Source organism: Mastomys coucha, unplaced genomic scaffold, assembly GCF_008632895.1.
Source record: "Mastomys coucha isolate ucsf_1 unplaced genomic scaffold, UCSF_Mcou_1 pScaffold9, whole genome shotgun sequence".
In the NCBI taxonomy this organism is placed as follows: domain Eukaryota; kingdom Metazoa; phylum Chordata; class Mammalia; order Rodentia; family Muridae; genus Mastomys; species Mastomys coucha.
In genome coordinates this window covers 42,910,114-42,931,092 of record NW_022196915.1, presented here as the reverse complement: position 1 = coordinate 42,931,092, position 20,979 = coordinate 42,910,114, and the positions used below count along the sequence as shown (strand labels likewise).

Here is a 20,979-nt window from a genome sequence, read left to right as displayed (position 1 = left end):
CCCCACCCCCCACCCCCACCCCCAGGTTGCTCGGGTTGTGGGCTGGGCTTTCGGTTTTATCCTGGACACCTGTGTTCCAGAAAGAGGTCTTGAGTTTACTTTCGAAGTCTTACCCAGGAGCCACCGCTTTACACCTTTCATCAACTCGAATTTGGGCTTTGTGTATTGTGACTTACATCACGGGGCGATGAGGACCCCAAGTATCAGGCCTTTAGAAGAAAGGAGGCCCCGACTTCGTCTGCTCTGAGTCAGGGCGGCAATCTCTGTCATTACTTGATATCAGCTGTTGCGGAGAAGTCAATTAGCTACCCTTGTGAGATTAATTCCAAACAAAGGGATGCTCGTCACTAACAGCTGCTGAACCTCACCTACAAGTCTCTAACTGGAAGATATCGGGGATGATAAGAATTTAACAAACTAATAGATTTCTATTTGAAAGACATATAGCTAGAATTTTGTGAGAGCACGAAGTCGATATGGTTTACAGTGGTATGAAAAGTCTTTCTAGACATTGCAAGATTTTCCCTAGATCCTAAAACGCCACTAGTACTATAGGAGTGAACAGGAAGTAAGAATTCCGGGGAGAAAGAACTCAAGGAGAAACTTTTAGCAGGGAGATATAGCGACTGTTGAGTTAATTTATCAATCATTCAGAGAGGGTACTAGTTTCCTTCATGTGGGATTTTGGTGGGGGAGGGTGGAGGTTGAAGAATTTCAAAGCGTTCTGAATATTGGACTTTGCCCTTTAATTTGGAAAGCGCGGAATGGCTTTGTGAACAAAGAATGAAAGAATCCGGCAGCTGAGTGACGGGAGTATTTCAGAAGTGACTGAAGGCGGCAGGTCCATCTCAGCTGTTAAGAATAAAGCCTGTGCATATTATTTCTCTTTCCTACTCTGTATTGTATAGGTGAGTGTATGTTTTTTTTTTTAATTGTGTTCAGATCTCCTAGAACAGAAATTGACATTGTTATAGGTTTTTTTTTTGTTGTTTGTTTTTGCTTTTGTTTGTAAAACAAACTATTTTGTACCCTGAATTCGGTGTATGTATATTTAAACATTGTAAAAGTAAAGTACCTCGGTATCTAAAGGTGTGTTCTTAATTACTGCTTCTTAGCTACTGCTTTTTGGTTAAGACTGTCTTTTGAAAATAGTGAACAATGTTTATAGGTATGAAAACAAGCCGACTTTTACTAATTGAGAAATTTTATGATGGACTGATTTTTAAAAGTTTAAAGACATACTCCCACTGAAAAAAATTCTTATGCCTTGTTACCTTTAGGAGGAAAGATGAACGTTTACAAATCTGTTCCCATTCTCCCATCCCATTGTTTTTTACTGATTCATGATGGAACTTAAGGTGCTTCCTAATATGAATCAAGCCAGTATTCTTATGTAACATGTTGATTACTCTTACCTTTACAAAAGTTTAGTCTTTCCCCCTCATCTGAAAAGCCCACCCCTTCCTCTTTATCAACTCGTGTTTTTTCAGCCTCTGTAGGTTGTCAGCATGCAGTATTAGTCTGATTTTGCCTTTTGCTTTTTGCTTTTTGTCTAACTATATTTCCCAGGCTGGTTTCAAACTTCTGGATTCAGGTGCTCTCTCATTTGAGCTTCCAGAGTTGCTGGAGTAACGGGCACACACCACTATTTACACACACTATATAGTAGCAATAATAGCAATCTCATTTCATAGAGATTCATTTTGGCCAAAATATATCTGAGGTAGTACTGTACAGTGGTACTTCTGAATATTAGTGGCATTCTGAATATCATCAAGCATGGTTCAGAGAATTATGTCCTTGGTAATCTCAGAAGTAGAACAGTCTTGGATAAATCAGCACTTAGCCATCACGTGGGGATTCCCAATCCTCTTCAAGGTCAATATGTGCTCTGACCTGTCCATCCGTCTCTGCAGTCCCTTCTTTGATATTTTGAACACATTTTATACTATATCCTTTACATTCTTTTCTGTTGAGGAATTTAACTCTATAAATTGTTATTTTGGATGATTTTCATACACAATGTCTTATTTTGTATTGGATTGTAATTTTGTATTTGGAGGTATTTATGTTGGAATCCTGTGAGGTTTCTGCTAAAAATTCATTTCTCAAAGTTTTATTCCTTTTTCCCCCTGGTGCCCCAAGGTATTGTGTATTTAAGATCACTTGTTTGTTTGTTGATAAGGGTGTTACTATATATCTCACGCTGGCCTCGAACTTGCAATAGCTCTCAGACTGACTCCCTACTCATGGTCTTCCCGCCTGCCCGCCCATCCGTACTGTAGGGTAAAAGAACCAGGGAAAGAACACCTTGACCCTGACTTGACCCCAAATCCAGGACCAGTGCCAAGAAACAGAACCCACCAATCCCTGAACTTGCCCTAATATCAGCTCACAAAATCTCTCCTTTCCCAGGCCACCCTGGAAAGCTCTGCCCCCCCCAACCCCTACCCCTAAGAACCCCTATATAAACCCTGTGTTCTGCCCAGTTCTCTGCTTCTTCTCACCCCAGCAGAAGCAGCCACCCCGCTGGAGTATTCCCTAGGAATAAATCTCTCATGTGAGGTTTGTTGTGTGGTGTGATTTGTGGTTTTCCTTGGCTTCTGGTTGCCAGGATACCTCTCAGAGCAGAGGTGTAACACTTCTGTAGGGAAGGCCTTTCCCTATAGAGCTGCAACATTAACATGTATCTTCCAAGTACTGAAATCATCAGCCTATGCCACAAACTCTGTCTCTGTTTCTCTATGTCTCTGACTCTCCTTTCCTTCCCCTCCTTTCCTCCCTGCCATTTCTTACCCTGGATTACCCAAAGATCATTATTCAAATTTCAAACCCATCCAGAGACAAGTGACTAAAAGTTTGTCTGAAGGAAAGGGCACACAAAATTGACAACTTTCTCTGCCTTTCAGTCCACCTGCTTACTCCAGCTGTGGTGGATCCTGCTATAAAAGTGCTTGGGTCAGCAGCCATTTAGTTTTTTTTTATCTATTTTTTAATAAAAATAATTCAATGAGCATATCATAAGGCATGTATTTGTTTGCCTTTTTCAAGTAATCAATGAAGCTGATACTATCTTACATTTATTGTTCATTTTGGCTTTTGGAATCTCATCTCCTGGGCTGCTTTGTTCTTCTAGGAGAATTTTTTTTTTTTTTCTAGATTGCATCAGTACTATGCTCTGCTAGGCTGTGACTTTCCAGAATTCTGTTTGTAGCTTTTAGTTAGAGATGCTTTGGTTTTCTGTGGTATTTTCAATAAGATTTCTGATTTTTGTTTTAAAAATTCTCTCATGATAGATATTCATTTTATTAACTTTCATAATTTATTCTATATTCCATGACATATTCACTGGACAAGTATCTTGCATAAGTTTCATTGCCTTCACTTTTAAAATCCAGTTATATTTTTTGGCATTTTCTTAGAGGAGAAGGAAAAGGCCAGGCAACAAAACCACAGAATGTAAATTGGTTGTAGTGGTGGACGCCTTTGATCCTTGCACCAAAGGAGGTGAGTTTCAGGCCATCCTGGTCTACACGTTGAGTTCCAGGACAGTCAGGGCTACATAGCAAGATCCTGTCCTTAAAACAAACAAACAAATAAAACCAAAACAAACTATAAGAACACAATAATTTGAACAAGAAGGGTTAATAATTTTAATTTAACTTTTATATATTGGTATAATGCAATCTCAAAGTATACACACACACACCAGAGGGGCTAGGGAGAGACTGAGACTTAGAAAGATTAATCCCATAATAGCATTTCACCTTTGGCTTTGTTTGTAATATAACTTTGTGTTTACCATGTTTTACTAAAATATCAGGAGTAACTTATTACTATATATATATATACTGCAAATACTTCATATCAATTTAATACTATTATACTCACAGACAGGGTTTCTATGCACCACCAGGTGGTAGATGGTAGGGAGAACATACCAACAAAATGCACCAGATGGCACCGGACTCCTAGTATTTGCAGTTGCTACTTCGTCTCTGGAGGGGAGTAGTATGAAAAGGTACAAGCTTGAATGCATGAAATTATCAAAGAAATAATATAGAGACAATTACAGGCTATTTTCCATATACAGCTGGCAGAAGGTAGAATACCCAACTCTTTCCAGAAATGATAGCTTTTCTTTCTTAAAAACTAAAAGGTGATAGAATGGGAAGAACCTTTAGAAATCCCCGGGCCTTCTCCAGATAACATTTTTGTTTAGGCTAGTGAAGCTAAGAGCCCTGGGTATTCTGATCTCCAAACTCTTCAATGTTCTTTCTTTCTTTCTTTTTTTTTATTTTTATTTTTACTTCCAGAAAACTCCACTTAGGAAATTACAAGAGATGGCATAGATAAGTGGCTGGATGACATAGCTGCCTTGGGGAAGAGTTAGGAGCGTTTTTTTGTTTTTGTTTTTTGCATGCACCTTGCTTTTATGGTGAGTTAATGAAGATAGCTAGGGCTGTATTACCCCTCTTTAGGAAACTGTCACTCACATTGAGCTCTGGAGAGTTCTAGGCAACACCTGGGGAAATGATCTTTGCAAGTCCCAGGGACATACCCCTGTGAGCCATTTTCAGGGCAGCAAAGTCTTGGCATCCACGTATGCTCTTTTATCATATCCCCGCAGAACTCTAACATTGCAGTCTCTGTAGTCCCTTCTCCAGTTTATCCTTTGGGGAAAAGCCTCCCGCCTGTCACTATCAGGATAAATGGGTATAAGTGGGTTGGAAACACAAGAACACCTCAAGATTGAACCTGGCCAGCAGAGGATGATGGCATTGGTGTGCTTAAAAATCCATGTTACAGATATTTCAAACCCTGAGGTTCTGGCTCTAGAGCTGGAAACAAAGCTTAAATACTGTCCTTTAGTAGATGCCCTGGTGCTAGATGACATCGGCCTGTGTCCTACTCTAAAAGGGACCTGTGATACAAAGTGCAGATTTCATGTCTTTACATTTCTATGGTCCACAATCATTTCTTTAGCTCTCTCCATTTCAAAGCATCCATCTACTAATGGCTGTCTCTTGTTTCCTAGTTGACTAGGTTTGCAGTGAGGCAAATTATTACCATTAAGAAACCTCAGAAGGGTGGAGTCCATCTAAGCCCAGGCCATGAACCTTCTCTGTTGTATATGAGCAAAAGAGGGTATATTTGGGGCTTGCTTTTTTTCCTATTGTTTAAAAAATTAAATATTTTTGTCAACCAATAAGAAATAAAAATTGTATAGGTTAAAAATATAGATCACTTGACAAATGTACATGTCATCCTGCTATGAGAATTCATAACCTCATCTGTGTTGTTCCAATGTTAATGCTGAAGCACTATCATTGACTTTGATAGAAAATAGCCTATTGTCTGAGCCACATCTCCAGAATGCTCCCATCCATCCTTGGTTGCACATCTCTTGAGTGCCAGGCATTCCTCCCTGTGGGCATGTCCCTGACTCTGAGCACATACACCTGCAATGCACACCTGCTGCTTCTCCCCCCTGCCCTTCTCTATGGAGTGAAGACTGTACATCACCATGAAGGAATAAAAGCACTTCACTGCTCTATGCCCATACTGTCTCCTGGTGTCTATGGCTGCTAGTTTTGTTGTAAAAGCCATCCTTATCTCCCAGCATTGCCATATGCCATTAAATTTATTTTGCCAGTCCTAGTTCAGAGTGTGACAGAGCTGGCATCAACTGTGATTACAGCTACAAAGAGAAGATGAAGTTATGAAAGATTCCTTCTGACTTGCAGGGAGAAGTCTTATAGAAACATGTTTCTTAGTCAGCGGCCATGTCACAACATGATCAAGTTCACTATTCTGTCTTCCCAAGGCCGAAGGGTGTGTGTGTGTGTGTGTGTGTGTGCGTGTGTGCGTGTGTGCGTGTGTGTGTGTGTGTGTGTTGTCAGCCTGGGAAATGGGATTTTTATTTTTGTTTGTTTGTTTTTGCCTTTGTTGTCCTAGTGGTTCTCTTCTCATCTCCTCCCACCTCCTCCTTTTTATCTTAAAGGCAAATAAAACATTCTTGGATTGACAAAACTTTTCTAAAAACATCCATTCCTGTCTTTACTGACCTATCTCATGTTCATGAAAACAGTGCCTCAATACCCTGTCTCAATCCTGTACTGTTCACTGACAGGGGCTCTTGAGCCTCCAGCTCTACTGGTTCCACTTTCCCTACAGTTATCTCTATCCTCGCTGGCATGCTTCTTTCCAGCACTCGGTAAGGTCTCTTCTGTCAGTCTTTGTTTCACATGGCTTAATAGTTTTTTGAGGCATGTTCCCAAAGACAGGGACTGGAAAAAATCCAACCACAAGCCTCCTCCTGTGTTCCTTCCCCCGTTCTGACTCCTCCCTTATTATGACTCCTCCACCATGACTCCTCCCTCATTCTGACTTCTCCCCCATTCCGACTCCTCCCCCATTCTAGTTCCTCCCCCACTCTGACTCCTCCCCTGATCAGTCTTTCCTCATTATCCTCACACTTATGCTTGTACCTGTCTTTTTATATTTTACTTGCTTAACTTCATCCTATACCCAAACAAAATGTTCCACACAACTTTCCCTAATAGCTGTAACCCTGCAACAGCTCCATCTGTTCCATTTGTTCCTGGTACATCTACAAAATGCATCTAATGCTATGGAAAAACTCGGGCTAAAGCAGACCTTCATCCCTTTCACCCCAGACCAGATACAATTCTTTACATTACTTTTCTATTTATGTTCCCGGTTTCCTTCCTTTGATGCTCTGTAGCACCCTGCTACTTCTGTTAGCTCGTTTTGGTGCAACAGTCCTGGCTATGGAACCAGTCATTGTCACCCTGAATGACTCTATGTCCACTCTGTTCCTCCCTATCCCTTAACCTTCTGGGAAATCTTTCCGTTCTACTCTGTAACCAAATCATCTGCTTCCAGCCTTCTAATTAGTAATCTCCAGGTTTCTTCACGAATACAGGGTGACAATCACCTGACCCATGGCAGCGGATGAAGTTAAGACTTTCCCCTTGCTATATGACCCAAGATCCCTCTTCAACGGACTCAAATTCTCCCCTTTTTGACAAAGACATCAGCAGAAAACAGATATAACACACCTGCCCTGCATGTTTTCTACCCTCTCAACACATAGGTAAGAGAATGCTTCCTTGCCATGAATAAACATGGTCCTGTCCAAGATCAGACCAAGCCTCTCTTTTTGTCTCGTCTCTCTCTACAGCTGCCTTTTAATGCTCTAACATACTTCACTATGACTTATCCTGAAATTCTCTCTCAAGGTGCCAACCAGTCCCAGCTAAGTATAGCCACCTCAAGTTTTGAGGGATTCCCTCACACTCCATAGTTGACAATATCAAGTTGTAGTCTCTGCTGACTATGACCACTGAGGACACCAATAGCAAGGACCAAGCCCATCCATTTGAAAAGACTTGTAGGAATATGCCCTGGGGTATGTTCCTTTAAAAATTATTATTTCTTCTTTATTCTTCTCTTATTAATTTTAATTTTTAAAATTTTAAAATTAGCAAGTAACAAATTTCCTTTGGGAATTCCATATGGACTGCTTTCATTGATCTTCCCTCCATCACTCAGTCCTCTGCCCCATCTCCCTGTCCTGCTCCTTGCTCATACTCTCCCAGGAGTCACCATCCCACTGTTATATCACGTGTGTTCTATGACCTGTCCTTAAGGCCTGATCACCTTTACACACACACACACACACACACACACACACACACACACACAAAGAAGGAAGCTAGGATCCAAATATGAGAGAGGACCTGCAGTGTTTGTCTTCCTGAGCCTGGGTTATCTCACTAAATAATATTTTCCACTTCCATCTATCTTCCCAGATATTATTATTTAAGGTTAAATACAATTCTGTTGGGAATATGTACCACATTTGCATTACTCATTCATCTGTTGATGGATATTTAGGCTGATCCCACTCCCTGACAGTGAATAGGGCAGCAATGGACATGGTCTATGCAAACATGTCTGTAGTATAGTCCTGCCTCTTTGTTGTCTAATGCTGGCAGCCCTGTCCTCACTGATGCCAGTCACTTTTTCCCATGTGAGGTGACATTCTGTGTTTCTGTGCTATGGTTCTTGATGTGTTACCTAGAGTCACCTTCTTGCCAGGGATCTTATGTCTGTCTCTGCTGAGTGTCTGTAAGCAGACACTGCACACTCCCCAGGGACAAGCAGGTGATCTGCTGGGCTCAGGCCAGGAATTTCTGCCTAACAATACTTTGGCTTGAAAGGAACTGGCTTATAGGAACTCTACTATGACCCTTAACCTTTCTCCACCTTCAGTCTTGCCACTAAAGCTCTATCTCCTTGTGCCTGACTGTCTCCTGGCATGTCCTCTGCCTGACAGGAAGGCTCCCTGATCACTCATGGCATATTGTATCTCTTGCTGCCTGTGCTACATCCTGTCCTTGATTGACAGCCTCCTGGCAAAAATGGCTTTTCTTTTCATCATTTTTCCTCTGTGGTGGACATCACACTGGCAAACATGGAGCCGTATGCTTCAGCTAGCACTTGCTTTACTGAAAGGATGAAATTGAGACAAGAAACACAAAAAGGTAAACAAACACCAAGCAAAGAAACTCCAGTAGTTTTAGAACTCCATAGTATTTCGACTTATCTTCATAATGACTGGTTAAGAGAGGCTCAATTCATTTAAAACATGTAGGCTTCCCCCTTACATTTCTATGAACCTCTGAATGAAGGGGATAAATCTCTTACTCTGGATCCAATATGTCCGTGGAGAGATCAGAAGGTAGGAATGGGGTCCGGAGTGAAAGGAGCCCATTGAGAGAACTAGCCTGAAGCAGAGAAATCAGCATCTAAGGAACAAGGCCACCAAACAGAAAATGAACTGCAGAACAAGCAGGTCAAGCCTGGCCAGCAGCGTTCTGCAGAAAGGCTCTCAGAGAACAAATCATGGCTTGCTCTCCCTTTTCATTGTAAAGGAATGTTTTTTTTACAGGGTAAGATCATATAAAGCAAACAAGTATTAAAAGCTTTATTTAAGCTTGTAATTTGGAGAAGGAACTAGGCAGTTCGTTGTTCTAACCGGTTCCAAGGAACCTCCGAGCACAAGTTTATCTAGAATCCAGGAATGTCACCTGATATGCAGAGGAGGCAGAACTAGCTTTTCCAGGGAGAGAGAGAGTCTCATCCACAGACTGAAACTGCTTTGCATGGCTATTGTTCTTACATCTTGTTGTAAAACAGAATGCAGCCCTGTGGGGTCATTTTCCATCCAAGAGCAAATACCCCTCCCCTACTTTGAGAAACCCTACTTCACTGAGTAAGCCACTGACCCCTAGAGAGCAATTCCCTAGATGTGAGGCAAGGTTGATGCTGCTGGTGGGATCTTTGTAGTCATTAAGCATTTAATAACAAATACTGATTTCTATTGTCCTTTATATGTTGTTGCTACAGCTGATTATTGTTATTATTGTTACTATATTTCATAGTGTTCGGCAATAAAGTCCAGAGCTATGATAGTGTGATGTCCCACCACTGAATATATCCCTGCATATATATGTGTGTGTATGTGTAATAAATTGTTTACATTGGTCCTATATTGGTTATAGGTAAAGGGTGGGGTGTGCACAACAGTGAATGCTCTGAGACAGAACTGGTGCACAGAGAGGACATCATAGCTTTTGGATTGACTGTAAATAGGGTACAGAAGCACCAAGAAACAGAGTTAAGATTTTAATATACATTATAGAATGTAAATTGGTCTTTTGATAGTAGACCGTGGTTTGCTAACAGTCAGACCTCATTTCTCACCCTCTGTAGGTAGCCTCAGGATCTGGTCCTTAAGTTTAGAACATCTTAGAAATATTATCATAGGCACTCACTGGGGATTCACACAGGCATATCACTCTGTGGATAAGGGTAAACTATTGTACTTGCCTTGGCGTCTTTTCTCCTCATATTGATCATAATTCGGTCAGTTAGGATGGCTGGTAGCCTTTTGTGGGCTGAGTTGGACCACCTACAGGTGACCTCCTTTATTTAATCCTCCTTTTTGGAATCTGTTTGTTTAGTTGTAGCCCTGCCAGTTGCCTCCCATGTTGGCCACACACCTTTCATCACCAGCCTAGGCGAGCCATAGCTAGCTTGACTGAGGAGCTCACCCAGTCCTAGTCCACCAAGAGCCAAAGTGACTGTAACACATCACCTGGATTGCGAGCTACCTCTGTGAGTCAACTTCATCAGCTTGTTTTCACGAAGCTCCAACCTGTCACATGATCTTAGAGACCTTAGGCCAGTGCTTCCTGCTTCTCCATCTCAGATGCAATCCTATTGCTGTTCTCCAGGACTGGTCCATCTGTCCCTGTGGTATCCTGCTGCTCTGCCCGGCGAAAGAAAGCCATGACAGGCCCAGAACTTAACCACATTCCTGCTGGGTGAATCACCAGCGGACTGGAGATCAAACGGGGACTTTTGTAGCTGGGACATCAAAGGAACTGAAACTATTGAAAATCAGCCTTCCTGCCTAGAGCTATGTCTGAAGGGTGTTTTGTAAACAGACTGGAATGCTATTTCCCTGTTCTCAGGCCTATGCTAAAAGCCAAGAGGTGTTTTACTTTCAATTCTGCCTGAGCTATATAAACCCGTTTCTCTCTAGTAAAGACGCACCTTGATAGAGCTTACTTGGTGTTCTCTCCTTGTCTCTTCCCTCACCCGTTTGCTTCCACAGGTACTTAATTATCCTAGTTTGTGAATATCCACGGAGAGAGAGACTGCAGGTCAGTCTCCCTCATGTCCCTACCCAGAATTCTCTCTGCTCCTGATAAGCGGGCTGCTTCTCATCTTTCCCCTGATTCGTGTAAACAGACTTACACTCTGATCCCATCCCAATACGGTCTGTGTCTTGTGATACCATTTTAATTTCAAACCTTTATTATAAATCCTTTTATTTTCTTCTGCCCCTTCACTGGAGAAGCAGAGGTGTGTGTGTGTGTGTGTGTGTGTTGGTGTGTGTATGTGTTGGGAGGTGGGTAGGAACAGGGGGTCATGTTCTTCCCCAATCTTGAGTCTGAATGCATGATCTCACAATACTAGGCAAGAGCTCTACCATTGAGCTACATGCCCAGTTCAGTTCTGTGTTCTTGGGCTATAGATATAGGAACATTTCCCACACCTTTGCTGAATGAGTGAAAATCCTTTGAGCCAGGCCTGGGGGTTGGTATTGGTCTCTATCACCACTACTTGGGAGACCAAGGTAGAAGGACCCTAAGTTGAAGACCTTCCTAGGCTCTCAAGTGAGTTCAAAGCCAACTTGGGCAACTTAGCACTATTGTATCTCAAAAGAAAAGGTAAAGATAGCCCTGGTATGTAGCTTTTAGTATAACATCTATACTTGATACTTGACAGAGCTTTTATATCCTAGTAGGCAAGATATGTGTATGTATATATGTAGATGCATATACATATATATATAAATATTATCATTACTATGAATTGGTGGCTTATCTAAGTCCAAATTTGGCAATGTGCATCAAGAGCTTTGGTAACGCTTTGGGGAGATGGCTAAGTCGGTAAAGTGGTTTCTTCGCAAGCATGAGATTGACTGTCATTTATAAAATACCAGCTGTGGGGGCATGTGGTTGCAATCTCAGTGTTAGGGAGGAAGAGACAGGTAGTATTGCTGGCAAAGGAGACTCATTATTACCTTAGCATTGAACTCCAGGCCAGTGAGAGGGCCTGCCTCAAAGGAAGTAGATGGATTCCAAAGAATGGCACTCTGGTTGTACTCAGGTACACATGTACCAGCACACACACACACACACACACACACACACACACACACACACACACTAAAACTAAAAATATTAATTCTTTTAATTTTTTAATTTTAGTTTTGAGAAATATATATATAAAGTCAATGGCATTTTTTAAAGATTTAAAGATAAGATGAAAACTTGTAAAGAAAAAATAAAAATAAATGAACATGTATTTCAAATCTAAATCCTTTGCCTCTTGATCCTACCAAGTTAAATCTTAAGCTTTGTGTCCCATTGCTTGCTTTTTCCCATTGGCCCCTTGTAGAACTAAGAGCTGCCGGCATCTTAGCCAATAGCCCTCAGGTGATCTGGCAGGGAAAAGAGGCAGACAGGCTCTTTTAGCTGAGGCTTAGAAAGCCTCGGCTGCTTTCTCAGGGCTGGATCCAGGCCATTCTCACGATGTCCAGAACCCTGGAAAGAGTTTCCAGGTTACTGAACTACCGATAGAGATTAACTCTGTAATCACTGTTACTGTAACCAGAGATTAAACACCAGGGGGGCAACATTACTGTAGCTCGACACACAATACACACTGGACATTCTAGTCTATGTATGTAAACTTTTAGTGCTAAAATTCCTTCTCAAGGGGATACAGGGCAACTTCTACCCCTCCTCCTAAGGTTGCAGTGGCAAACTCATGTATGATTCTGCCCAAGTTCACTCCAAGGAACCAATGATTTTATTGGGTTTCCTTATAGATTGTAGGTAAGAGATCACCTACAGGGGTGTGGTAGCTTCTCCCTCAAAAGGCTGCACTAAAAAGTCTTTACTCGGCAGGAATGTGGCTAGCCCATAGCCTTATAGATGGAACCCCTTCCTTTTGTCTTCCTGGGTTCAAATGCTCTAGTCCCTCCCTAAGCCCACAAGCCCCATGCAATTAGGGGAGAGAGAGTTGCAAATAGTGGGTCGTGTGGAGCAGCTGGTACTCTGGCTAGGATCCTGTGACCCTCTTTCTTCCTCTGTGAGGAAGAGGAAACAGTCAACAGGCCCAGCTGGGGTGATCATAACAACTTGCACAGCTCAGCTCCTGAAGATGGGGGTTATTTGGCTCAGAGGACAGTCCCAAACAATGGCACTCAGAGCACACATGGTCCTGAGTCTCATGTTCCATTTTCCAGAGCTGTAGCCCAAAGCCAGCTGCCATAGCAGCAGACACCCCATCCCACAGGAAAGGCTGCAGTGTGGGGAAGACCACTGTACAGAAAAAGCTTAAGCAAAATGCCACAGATCCCATCAAGTCAGCATGCAATGGGCAGAAAGTTTGCAAAACCAACTTTCTCTAATGTGCTGCTGCCCCAAAGAAGCCTGACTGGGGGATTGTGAGGGAAGAGTTCAAGAGGAAAGCTCTATGCTTGCAGACTATCCTTGGACAAACAGGAGAAAGAACAAAACCCTCCAACCAACCCACCAAATCCTCAAGGACAACAACAAATCCCAAAGCAAAACAGAAACCACATTTCCACTTCTTGTGTCCTGCGTACTGCATTCTGGAAACACCCTCAGATGATAATACCACAATGACACTTGGCTTTAGAAAACATCTTTTACTGAAAAACAAGGCCTCGCTGGACCTGTCAACATAGTCAAACATGTCACACATGAATACGTCTAACAGTTATAACACAAAACATGACTGACATACAGTGATTGCTGGCGAGGGCTTGGCAATGTCTTACTAGAAATAAATATTAGCAGTTAAGTCACTGGAACTCTTTGCTGAGGTTAAACTCCAGCAAACGAAAAGTTTGCTTGGTGGATTTAGGGGGTCTGCTGGGCCTCTCTGAGGGTAAAAAAGTGAGACCTGAGGAATACCCCAGCTTAAGGCAGACCCCAGCACATGCCTTGGACACATATGACTTTAACACAATGGCTTTTATATACATATAAATATATTCTTCTCTATGCTGATATCTGAACTTCACATAATTTAAAATAAGAAGGCAGATATTGAGATGAAAATTTTATATAAACAGTTAAATCTCAGCTTTAAAATACAGAACCCAAGTATGCTTCATTACAGTTTTCTGTACAAAAGTCTCTCTCAAATGAGGTTCGGTAATGTTCACATTGTGCAGAGATCTCCTAAGCAGTAGCCAAACATGAAGAAGAACATCTCTGATACGCCACTGGGAGACCTGTGAGTGACGTGGTCTCAATAATACATGTTCTTATCCCACCAGCCTGTGGAAGTAGAAAAAGGTAAATCAGAAATAGAGAGCCTATGGGAAGCAGGGCACAAGCACTAGAAATCATAGTGCTGGGTGAGGGGGTAGAGCTGGTATGATCTCCAACAGCAAAATAAAAATGATATTCATTTATATAATTACTCACTTCCAGGGTAGAGCCTGATGAACAACTTCCGCATCTCATCATACACCCAAATCAAAATAGCGTTCGGGACAGCCACAAACCAGTACTGAGCCCTGGAAACAAATGGAGGAGAGTGAGACCTGGCTAGTCCAAAGAGATAGCCCAGACCCCGGTCAACAGTGGAGGCAGGGATGGAGGCTCTCTCTTAGTTTTCCCTGCCTCAGTAGACATAACACATATATTACACCACACAGCACAGGCCTGCCAAGATCCTTACTTATCCCGAGCTGGGACTGCTACAGCTCTGGTCTTTGAGGAAGCCTGCTGGATGAGAGTGGTGATGGTCCAGTTAGGACCGGAAACCCCCTTTCTTCCATTGGGAAATAGGAAGATGAAGGGATGGGTTTCCATAGCTTGGGATCCATTTACTCTCTTTGGGAAGACTGGAGGAAGAGCCTGTGGGAGCCCTAGTGTTTGTTCTGGCTGTGATAGCTCAGAAGAGAAGCTGGCTTCTTACTTGGTGCCACTGAAGGTCAACTCACCTGAGCATGGTAAAGCTCAGAGCAGCAACACTCCCGAGACCATAGGAGAGGATCAGTGCAACGATGACCTGGGAGGCGATCCCCACCCAGATGACTTTGTTTCTGTAACACACACAAAAGCAAACAGATGCTGATTTTCCAAGGTCATGCACCCAGCAGACCAGGCCACAGGCCAAGCCAACACCTCATATATTACAGGTGTGGGCTGATAAGGGTCCTGAGACCTTTGTTATCCCCATGTGACAGGCTCATTACCCTGAGGTGAGACATGGAGGTACCTGAAGAGCCCCTGCTGGAAGATAGAATTCCTTCGGGTTTTCCTGATGATCAGATCTGCAATTTGTTGGACCATGATGGCAACAAAGAAAGCTGTTGAGCCTGTCCATTCCAGGTATTTTCTCTGATACCTCGTCTGTCAAGAGGAAGAGGCAGATGAGACCCTGGAGGAAACCTGACCCTTGCTTGCCGCTTCATCTAGATTAAGGGTAGACTATCTTCTTGTGTTCAGAAAGAAATTCTCTTAAAATAGATAATAAGGGAAAGACCTTAACTTATATTACCCTGTTGTGGCTGTTGGCTTGCTTATACTTCTACAGCAATTAGTTGAACTAGTGCAAAAGATGAGTTTGAGGGACTAGTGAGATGACTCAGCCGTTAAGAGCACTGGCTGCTCTTCTAGACGTCCTGAGATTAATTCCCAGCAACCGCATGGTGGCTCACAACCATCTGTAATGGGATCTGATGCCCTCTTCTGGCATGCATGTATATATGCAGATAGAGCCCTCATACATTAAATAAATTTTTTTTAAAAAAGTGAGTTTGAGAGATGAGGCTGAGTTTTCTCAAAAGCCAAGTTGCTGTTCCCTGGGATCTTCCAGACTTAGTAACCAAGAAGCATCCAAGTCTGCCTCATCAAGACCATTCAGAGAAGTGGTTTTCTATGACAGTATGGGTAGGCAGTGAGAATAGAGAAGGACCAGTTGGCCTAAGAACTCTTGACTTACCCATTCCTGTCCATAGCTATCTTCCAAGTCATTTATGTCATCTGTTTCCCATGCTACCCTCAGGTTAATGAGAGAGGTGGGCCAAAAGCCCTGCTGTGCATAGACAGTGAAGTAGACAAGGAAAGCTCCCAGGGCTTGCATGAGACCTACAAGAGTCAAGGGTTCAGATATGAGTGTTATGCTGGGCCCAGAGAACTGCCCAGTTCTTGTGCTCTTCTGGGTTGTCCTCCCACCATGCCTGGGACTGGAATGAGTTCTTTGGGAGAGATCTTGTATAGTGAGGCATGGGTAGGGGGTGACCAACAATGCGACTTCCTCCTCATACCAATGTGAAGGTAAGAGTAGATGGCCAGCTGCTTGTTCACCAGTCTGTCTTTCTTCTTGTGGCGCGGTTTCCTATTCATAATGTCACTTTCTGCTTTCTCATAGGCCAAGGCGATGGAGGGGATCTAGAGAGGGAAAGACCCTATGAAGCCAAATTCTGGAAGGCAGAGCAATGGCAAGCAAGGGTGAGCCAGAGGTGGGATTAAATGGGTGGTGGAGATAGGGAATGGGCATTTCCAGGGTGCAGATAACAAGAGTGCATTGTTTATATGGGATTTAAAGGCCATCTTTAAAAATCAGTCTGCTTTTGGGCTGAGGGTGTGGTTCAGTGGCACAATGGTGCTTACTAGAAACGTGAATAAGGACCTGGATTAAAAAAAAAAAAGTCAGTCTGCTTTTTAAAATCATCATGCTCTGGCAATTCCAAATAAAGCTCATTACTTCTTTATTTAGAATTTTTTTTTTTTAGTTTTTCTTTTTGCCACCATAAATAAACCACCATTTATGGCATAAACCATCATCTTTCCCCTTCGGCATGCAGCTAGACTGCAAAACAATGTTGTACAACGGTGGTACTCTCACAGATCCTACCATTAAGAAAGCCCTTAAAAGACAGAGCCCTAGCCTTACATTCAAACTTTCCAATTTGGGAGGTCTGGGCTAAGCTAGGGATTTTGTATTTCAAAACTGGTCCACACTTGGAGAATCATTGTGGGATGAGAAAATGATCAGGTGTAGAAAGTCCTGGAATACTGGAATATGAATACTTTCTGTTTAGGAAGGGTATCTCAGATCCTCCCTCAAAGATAAAACATCCTTTATTTTCCCCCTAAGGCAGGGATCAGACCTAGACACTACACAAAAGTGAGGAAAGAGGCCATGATCAGGGCCACCTTTGTACTGTGGCTTTGGATTGCTCTTTGTTGGGTTCCTTCTCCTTGGCCTGCGTAAGCCAGAGCTGTATGGGGGCTTTTATGGAACTTGGTTTAAATGGATACAGGCTGGAGGATGGGGAAGTCTTAGGTGGGTGACTGTTGGAAATAACAAAAATCTGAAAAAGTCAGACAAACACATACACAATACCCCTCCCTGCAAGAGCCAGCCCCAACTAAGCAACAAAACCAAGCCCACTATTTTGTTCTGTGCTTAGCTAGGCAGTTCCAGATCATGGTTCTCTAACTTAACATGGGTGAGTGTGGGGCCATCACTGTAAGGCCCTACCTCTTCCCCAGAGCATGACTGTGTGATCACTTCTCCAAACAACAGGAGATGGAAGAGGTCAAAACTCATGTCTTGAAAAGAAAAAAAAAAAGAGTACTGGACATCATCAAGCCTGCTTCTTATCTCAAAAATCTTCTCGTGGAGTAAAATGGTTTTCATTTCCAAACACTTGAAAGATATCTTTAGTTCACTGCTGGGAAGTATGGTCTATGGACCAAAGGGTAAATGTCACCTGGGAGCTCATTAGAGATGGAGAAATGATCAATGGTACAGAAGGCTCTTGGCAGCAACGGGTATGACCTTTGTATCCTTGGGACTATCATCAGATCTTTTAGTACCACTTACAATGTCTGTTCCCAGGTCGATGAACAGAATAGTGATGGTGCCAATAGGCAGGGGGATCCCAGCAACAATGTAGATCAAAAAAGGACAGAGCTCAGCAATGTTCTTTGTCAGGGTGTAAGCAATGGTCTTCTTCAGGTTGTCAAAGATCAGGCGACCTAGGGACAACATGTCTCTTTATAGGACTTGCTTTTGGTCTCCCAGGAAACCTGGATACCAGAAAGACACCTCCAAGGCCCTACTCACCTTCCTCCACCCCTGTGACTATAGATGCAAAGTTGTCATCTAGCAAGACCATGTCAGCTGCATTCTTAGCAGCATCAGAACCTGCTATCCCCATAGCAATCCCGATGTCTGCCTTCTTTAGTGCTGGAGAGTCGTTCACTCCATCACCTGTCACAGCAACGACTGCATCCTGTGGAGACCCAGTGAGAAAACAGGAATGAGGCAGGTGGACCACAGGCTGAAGAACTACTAGAGCCATAAGGATATCTTTGGGAAGAAAAGAAAGATGGGCAATCATAGAAGAAAGAATAAGAAGCTCTGACACAGACATATGCAAAGGAAGAAGTTAAAACAAAACCTCCAGTGCTTATTCCCAAGAAAAGGAGGTGTTTCATGGAGTCAGACTTCCATGTTGATGGGTTCTCAACCTACAGATTCTACTGTCCATACAGAAAAATTCTGGAAAACAAAGGAGAGTTGTCTGTGGTGCTATATGCTTATACTTTACAGTACATGAAAAACTGAGGCAGGAGGATAATGAGTTTGAAGCCAGCCTGACATACACAGGAAAATCAAGACTCAATAAACAAAGGTGGGGGAAGAAAGAGAGAGAGAGAGAGAGAGAGAGAGAGAGAGACAGAGACAGAGACAGAGACAGAGACAGAGACAGAGAGACAGACAGAGAGACAGAGACAGAGAGACAGACAGAGAGACAGAGACAGAGAGACAGAGAGACAGAGAAAGAAAGAGAAATAGAGAGAGACATACAAAGGAAAATGTTGAAAAAAGTAAATTGCCTCTATAGTGAACATGCACAGATTTTCTTGACATTATTTCTCTCATATAATATGGAAAACCAGGTATTTATGCAGCATTGACAATATAGTTGGTACTATAAATCACCTGGAGATGATTTAAAATCCATGAAATGCGAGTACTTTCTGTATGAACATTCATCAGTTTTAGAGATGGGACTTGAGTGGTGGTGTGCTTTATACTTGTAGGTATTCCAGAAACTCCTTCCCCATAGCCAGCAAGGGATGGCCATTTCTTATGTCTTACTTCTGTCATTATATATATTTACTTATAGAAAGCCTTTCTAGGCCTGGAGAGATGGCTCAGCGGTTAAGAGCACTGACTGCTCTTCCAGTGGTCCTAAGCTCAAGTCCCAGCAACCACAACCATCTGTAATGGGATCTGATGCTCTCTTCTGATGTGTCTGAAGACAGCTACAGTGTGCTCATATACATAAAATAAATAAATCTTTTTAAAAAACAAAAAAAAAAGTAAGTCTTTCTATATCTATACCCTAACAGTCACAAGTGTCTGAGTGGCTTCTCCACCAGGGCCCATGTTCTTGTGACAAAATAAAGACAGACTGTGTATTGCTATGGGATGCTCTCAAAGACAAACAGAACTTCAGTCCTCCCAACATGTGCTCCACATTTCCCAGTGGCTAGCCAGGCCTACTAGTCCCCTGGGAGCTGCTGTTGACCCACCTGCCTCTGACAGCCCTCCACGATGATCAACTTCTGCTGGGGTGATGTCCGGGCAAATACAATTTCTTGGTAGTTGGTTAAAAGCTCATCCAGTTGTTCTGGGGTCATGTCCTTCAGTTCCATGCCAGTCACCACAGCAGCTTTCGCTTCTCTAAGAGGGCCAGAGGAAACAAGATGAAGCCAAGATCATGTAGTGAAACAATTCTGGCATGTTTTCCATGTCAAGATGTTAGCTGAGGCTAAAACTGAGACCATTTCCTGTTGTCCTATGACAATGGGGATAAAATGCCATCTAGCCTTTTCTTTCTAGAGATGGGTAAGCACTGACGCTTCCTGGGGCAAGATAAGAAGGAAAACATTCCTTGCCTTCTTACAGCTGCCCGAGTGTGTGGTTATGTAGGTGATTATGAAGCCAGAGCTGACGAAGCAGATAAATAAAAAGTATTGACACAAAGTGTGCATTTGTGTTGGGATGTGGTGTGGCTTTGTGGTAGAGGACTATGCTAGATTTGACAAAGTAAACAAACAAGCAAACCGAATAAGTGAATAGATAAATAAATAAGTAAATAGATAATCCATTTCACTCCTGGGCAATGTGGTGGCGACTGGCATGAAAATGTGTCATCCTATTTATTAGTGACCATTTAAACAAACTGGTGAACTGGCCCCTGTTTTGTTTTGTTTTGTTTGCAGAGGGTTGTTTATTTATACAAAGGAGAGATGACAAGTCTAGGTTTGCCAGTTGTGCCCAGAGGCTCTTGCTACCTGGTTATTATCTATTACCTGGCAGCCATGTGTTCCTATGAAGCATGAATGCCTGGGCAATCTTGGTCATTGCTCTTTCCCTTCTCCCAGTGGTGACCTTCTCAACCCACCATTCTCAAGTCTCTGATTGTTTATGTCACTCAGAGCCTAGGCAGCTCCTCCCCTGTGCATCTCCTCATTAAATCTGTTGTATTTTCCACCTCCTTGGCTAGATTGGAGGCTCCCCACAGGTAGGGACAGTATTTGTTCCAGTGTCTGATATAGAGCCTGTCATACGGCTGGAAGGCAACAGCGAGGTTGAAAGAATCGATAGATAAAGAATAAAAGAATGACAGGTGGCTGGATGGAAGGATGGTAGACAGACATGATTAAAAGAATAAAGCTTCCATTCTACTTGATAAATAGAAAAAGAGAGTCTGTCTGCATGACTCCACATTATGAAGTCAACTGAATAAGCAAATAAATGCCTAAGACGCTCACTGTTGGCGGGTGGTATTCGTGAAACCAGAACAATTCTCAATATCCTTAGTTCTACAACTGGGCCAATAGCAGGTAATTTCATCTACTCCTTATTTTACTTTTTCTAAGCTGGGTGTAAGGTTTCCAGAGCTGCTGTTCTGTGCTTCACAATTTCCAATCCATGATGCAGGACCTATAAGATCATCTTGCCTAGTGATGTTATCTTAACTGCTCTAAACACACTCTTGGATGTTCACGCAACAATACAACTACATTTTCTATAGGGCATGGCCTATTATTAAGCTACAGCCAAGTTCACTTCATTGATTTTTGAAATACCAGGGAAGGGTACTAATGTGCTTGGCATGTAACAGATACTCAATAAAGTTTCAGTGAATGAGTGAATGCAAATTATAAATCAAGCCAACATAGCTCTACCATGAGAGAGTGTTAGCCAGAGGATAGTTTGTTCCCACTAGTGAAACTCTTC

At 42.6% G+C, this 20,979-nt stretch overlaps 1 protein-coding gene and 1 long non-coding RNA gene across 2 annotated transcripts in view; one reads left to right on the top strand and one right to left on the bottom strand.

The window, feature by feature from the left end:
* Positions 1–13: 13 nt before the first annotated feature.
* The window catches only part of LOC116085110, a 22,176-nt gene continuing 1,210 nt past the window's right edge, over positions 14–20,979 (top strand). Inside the window, exons 1-3 of the long non-coding RNA XR_004116425.1 lie at positions 14–908; positions 14,897–15,041; positions 16,084–16,163. This is a non-coding gene — a long non-coding RNA (uncharacterized LOC116085110). The remainder of the gene's footprint in view (positions 909–14,896; positions 15,042–16,083; positions 16,164–20,979) is intronic.
* The window catches only part of Atp12a (ATPase H+/K+ transporting non-gastric alpha2 subunit), a 25,158-nt gene continuing 17,501 nt past the window's right edge, over positions 13,323–20,979 (bottom strand). Inside the window, exons 15-23 of the mRNA XM_031362568.1 lie at positions 19,266–19,416; positions 17,788–17,956; positions 17,545–17,699; positions 15,980–16,103; positions 15,655–15,800; positions 14,929–15,062; positions 14,651–14,752; positions 14,130–14,221; positions 13,323–13,979 (exon numbers count right to left, since the gene is read on the bottom strand). Of these exons, the coding sequence (XP_031218428.1) occupies positions 13,951–13,979; positions 14,130–14,221; positions 14,651–14,752; positions 14,929–15,062; positions 15,655–15,800; positions 15,980–16,103; positions 17,545–17,699; positions 17,788–17,956; positions 19,266–19,416 (1,102 nt within the window). The 3' untranslated portion in view covers positions 13,323–13,950. The remainder of the gene's footprint in view (positions 13,980–14,129; positions 14,222–14,650; positions 14,753–14,928; positions 15,063–15,654; positions 15,801–15,979; positions 16,104–17,544; positions 17,700–17,787; positions 17,957–19,265; positions 19,417–20,979) is intronic.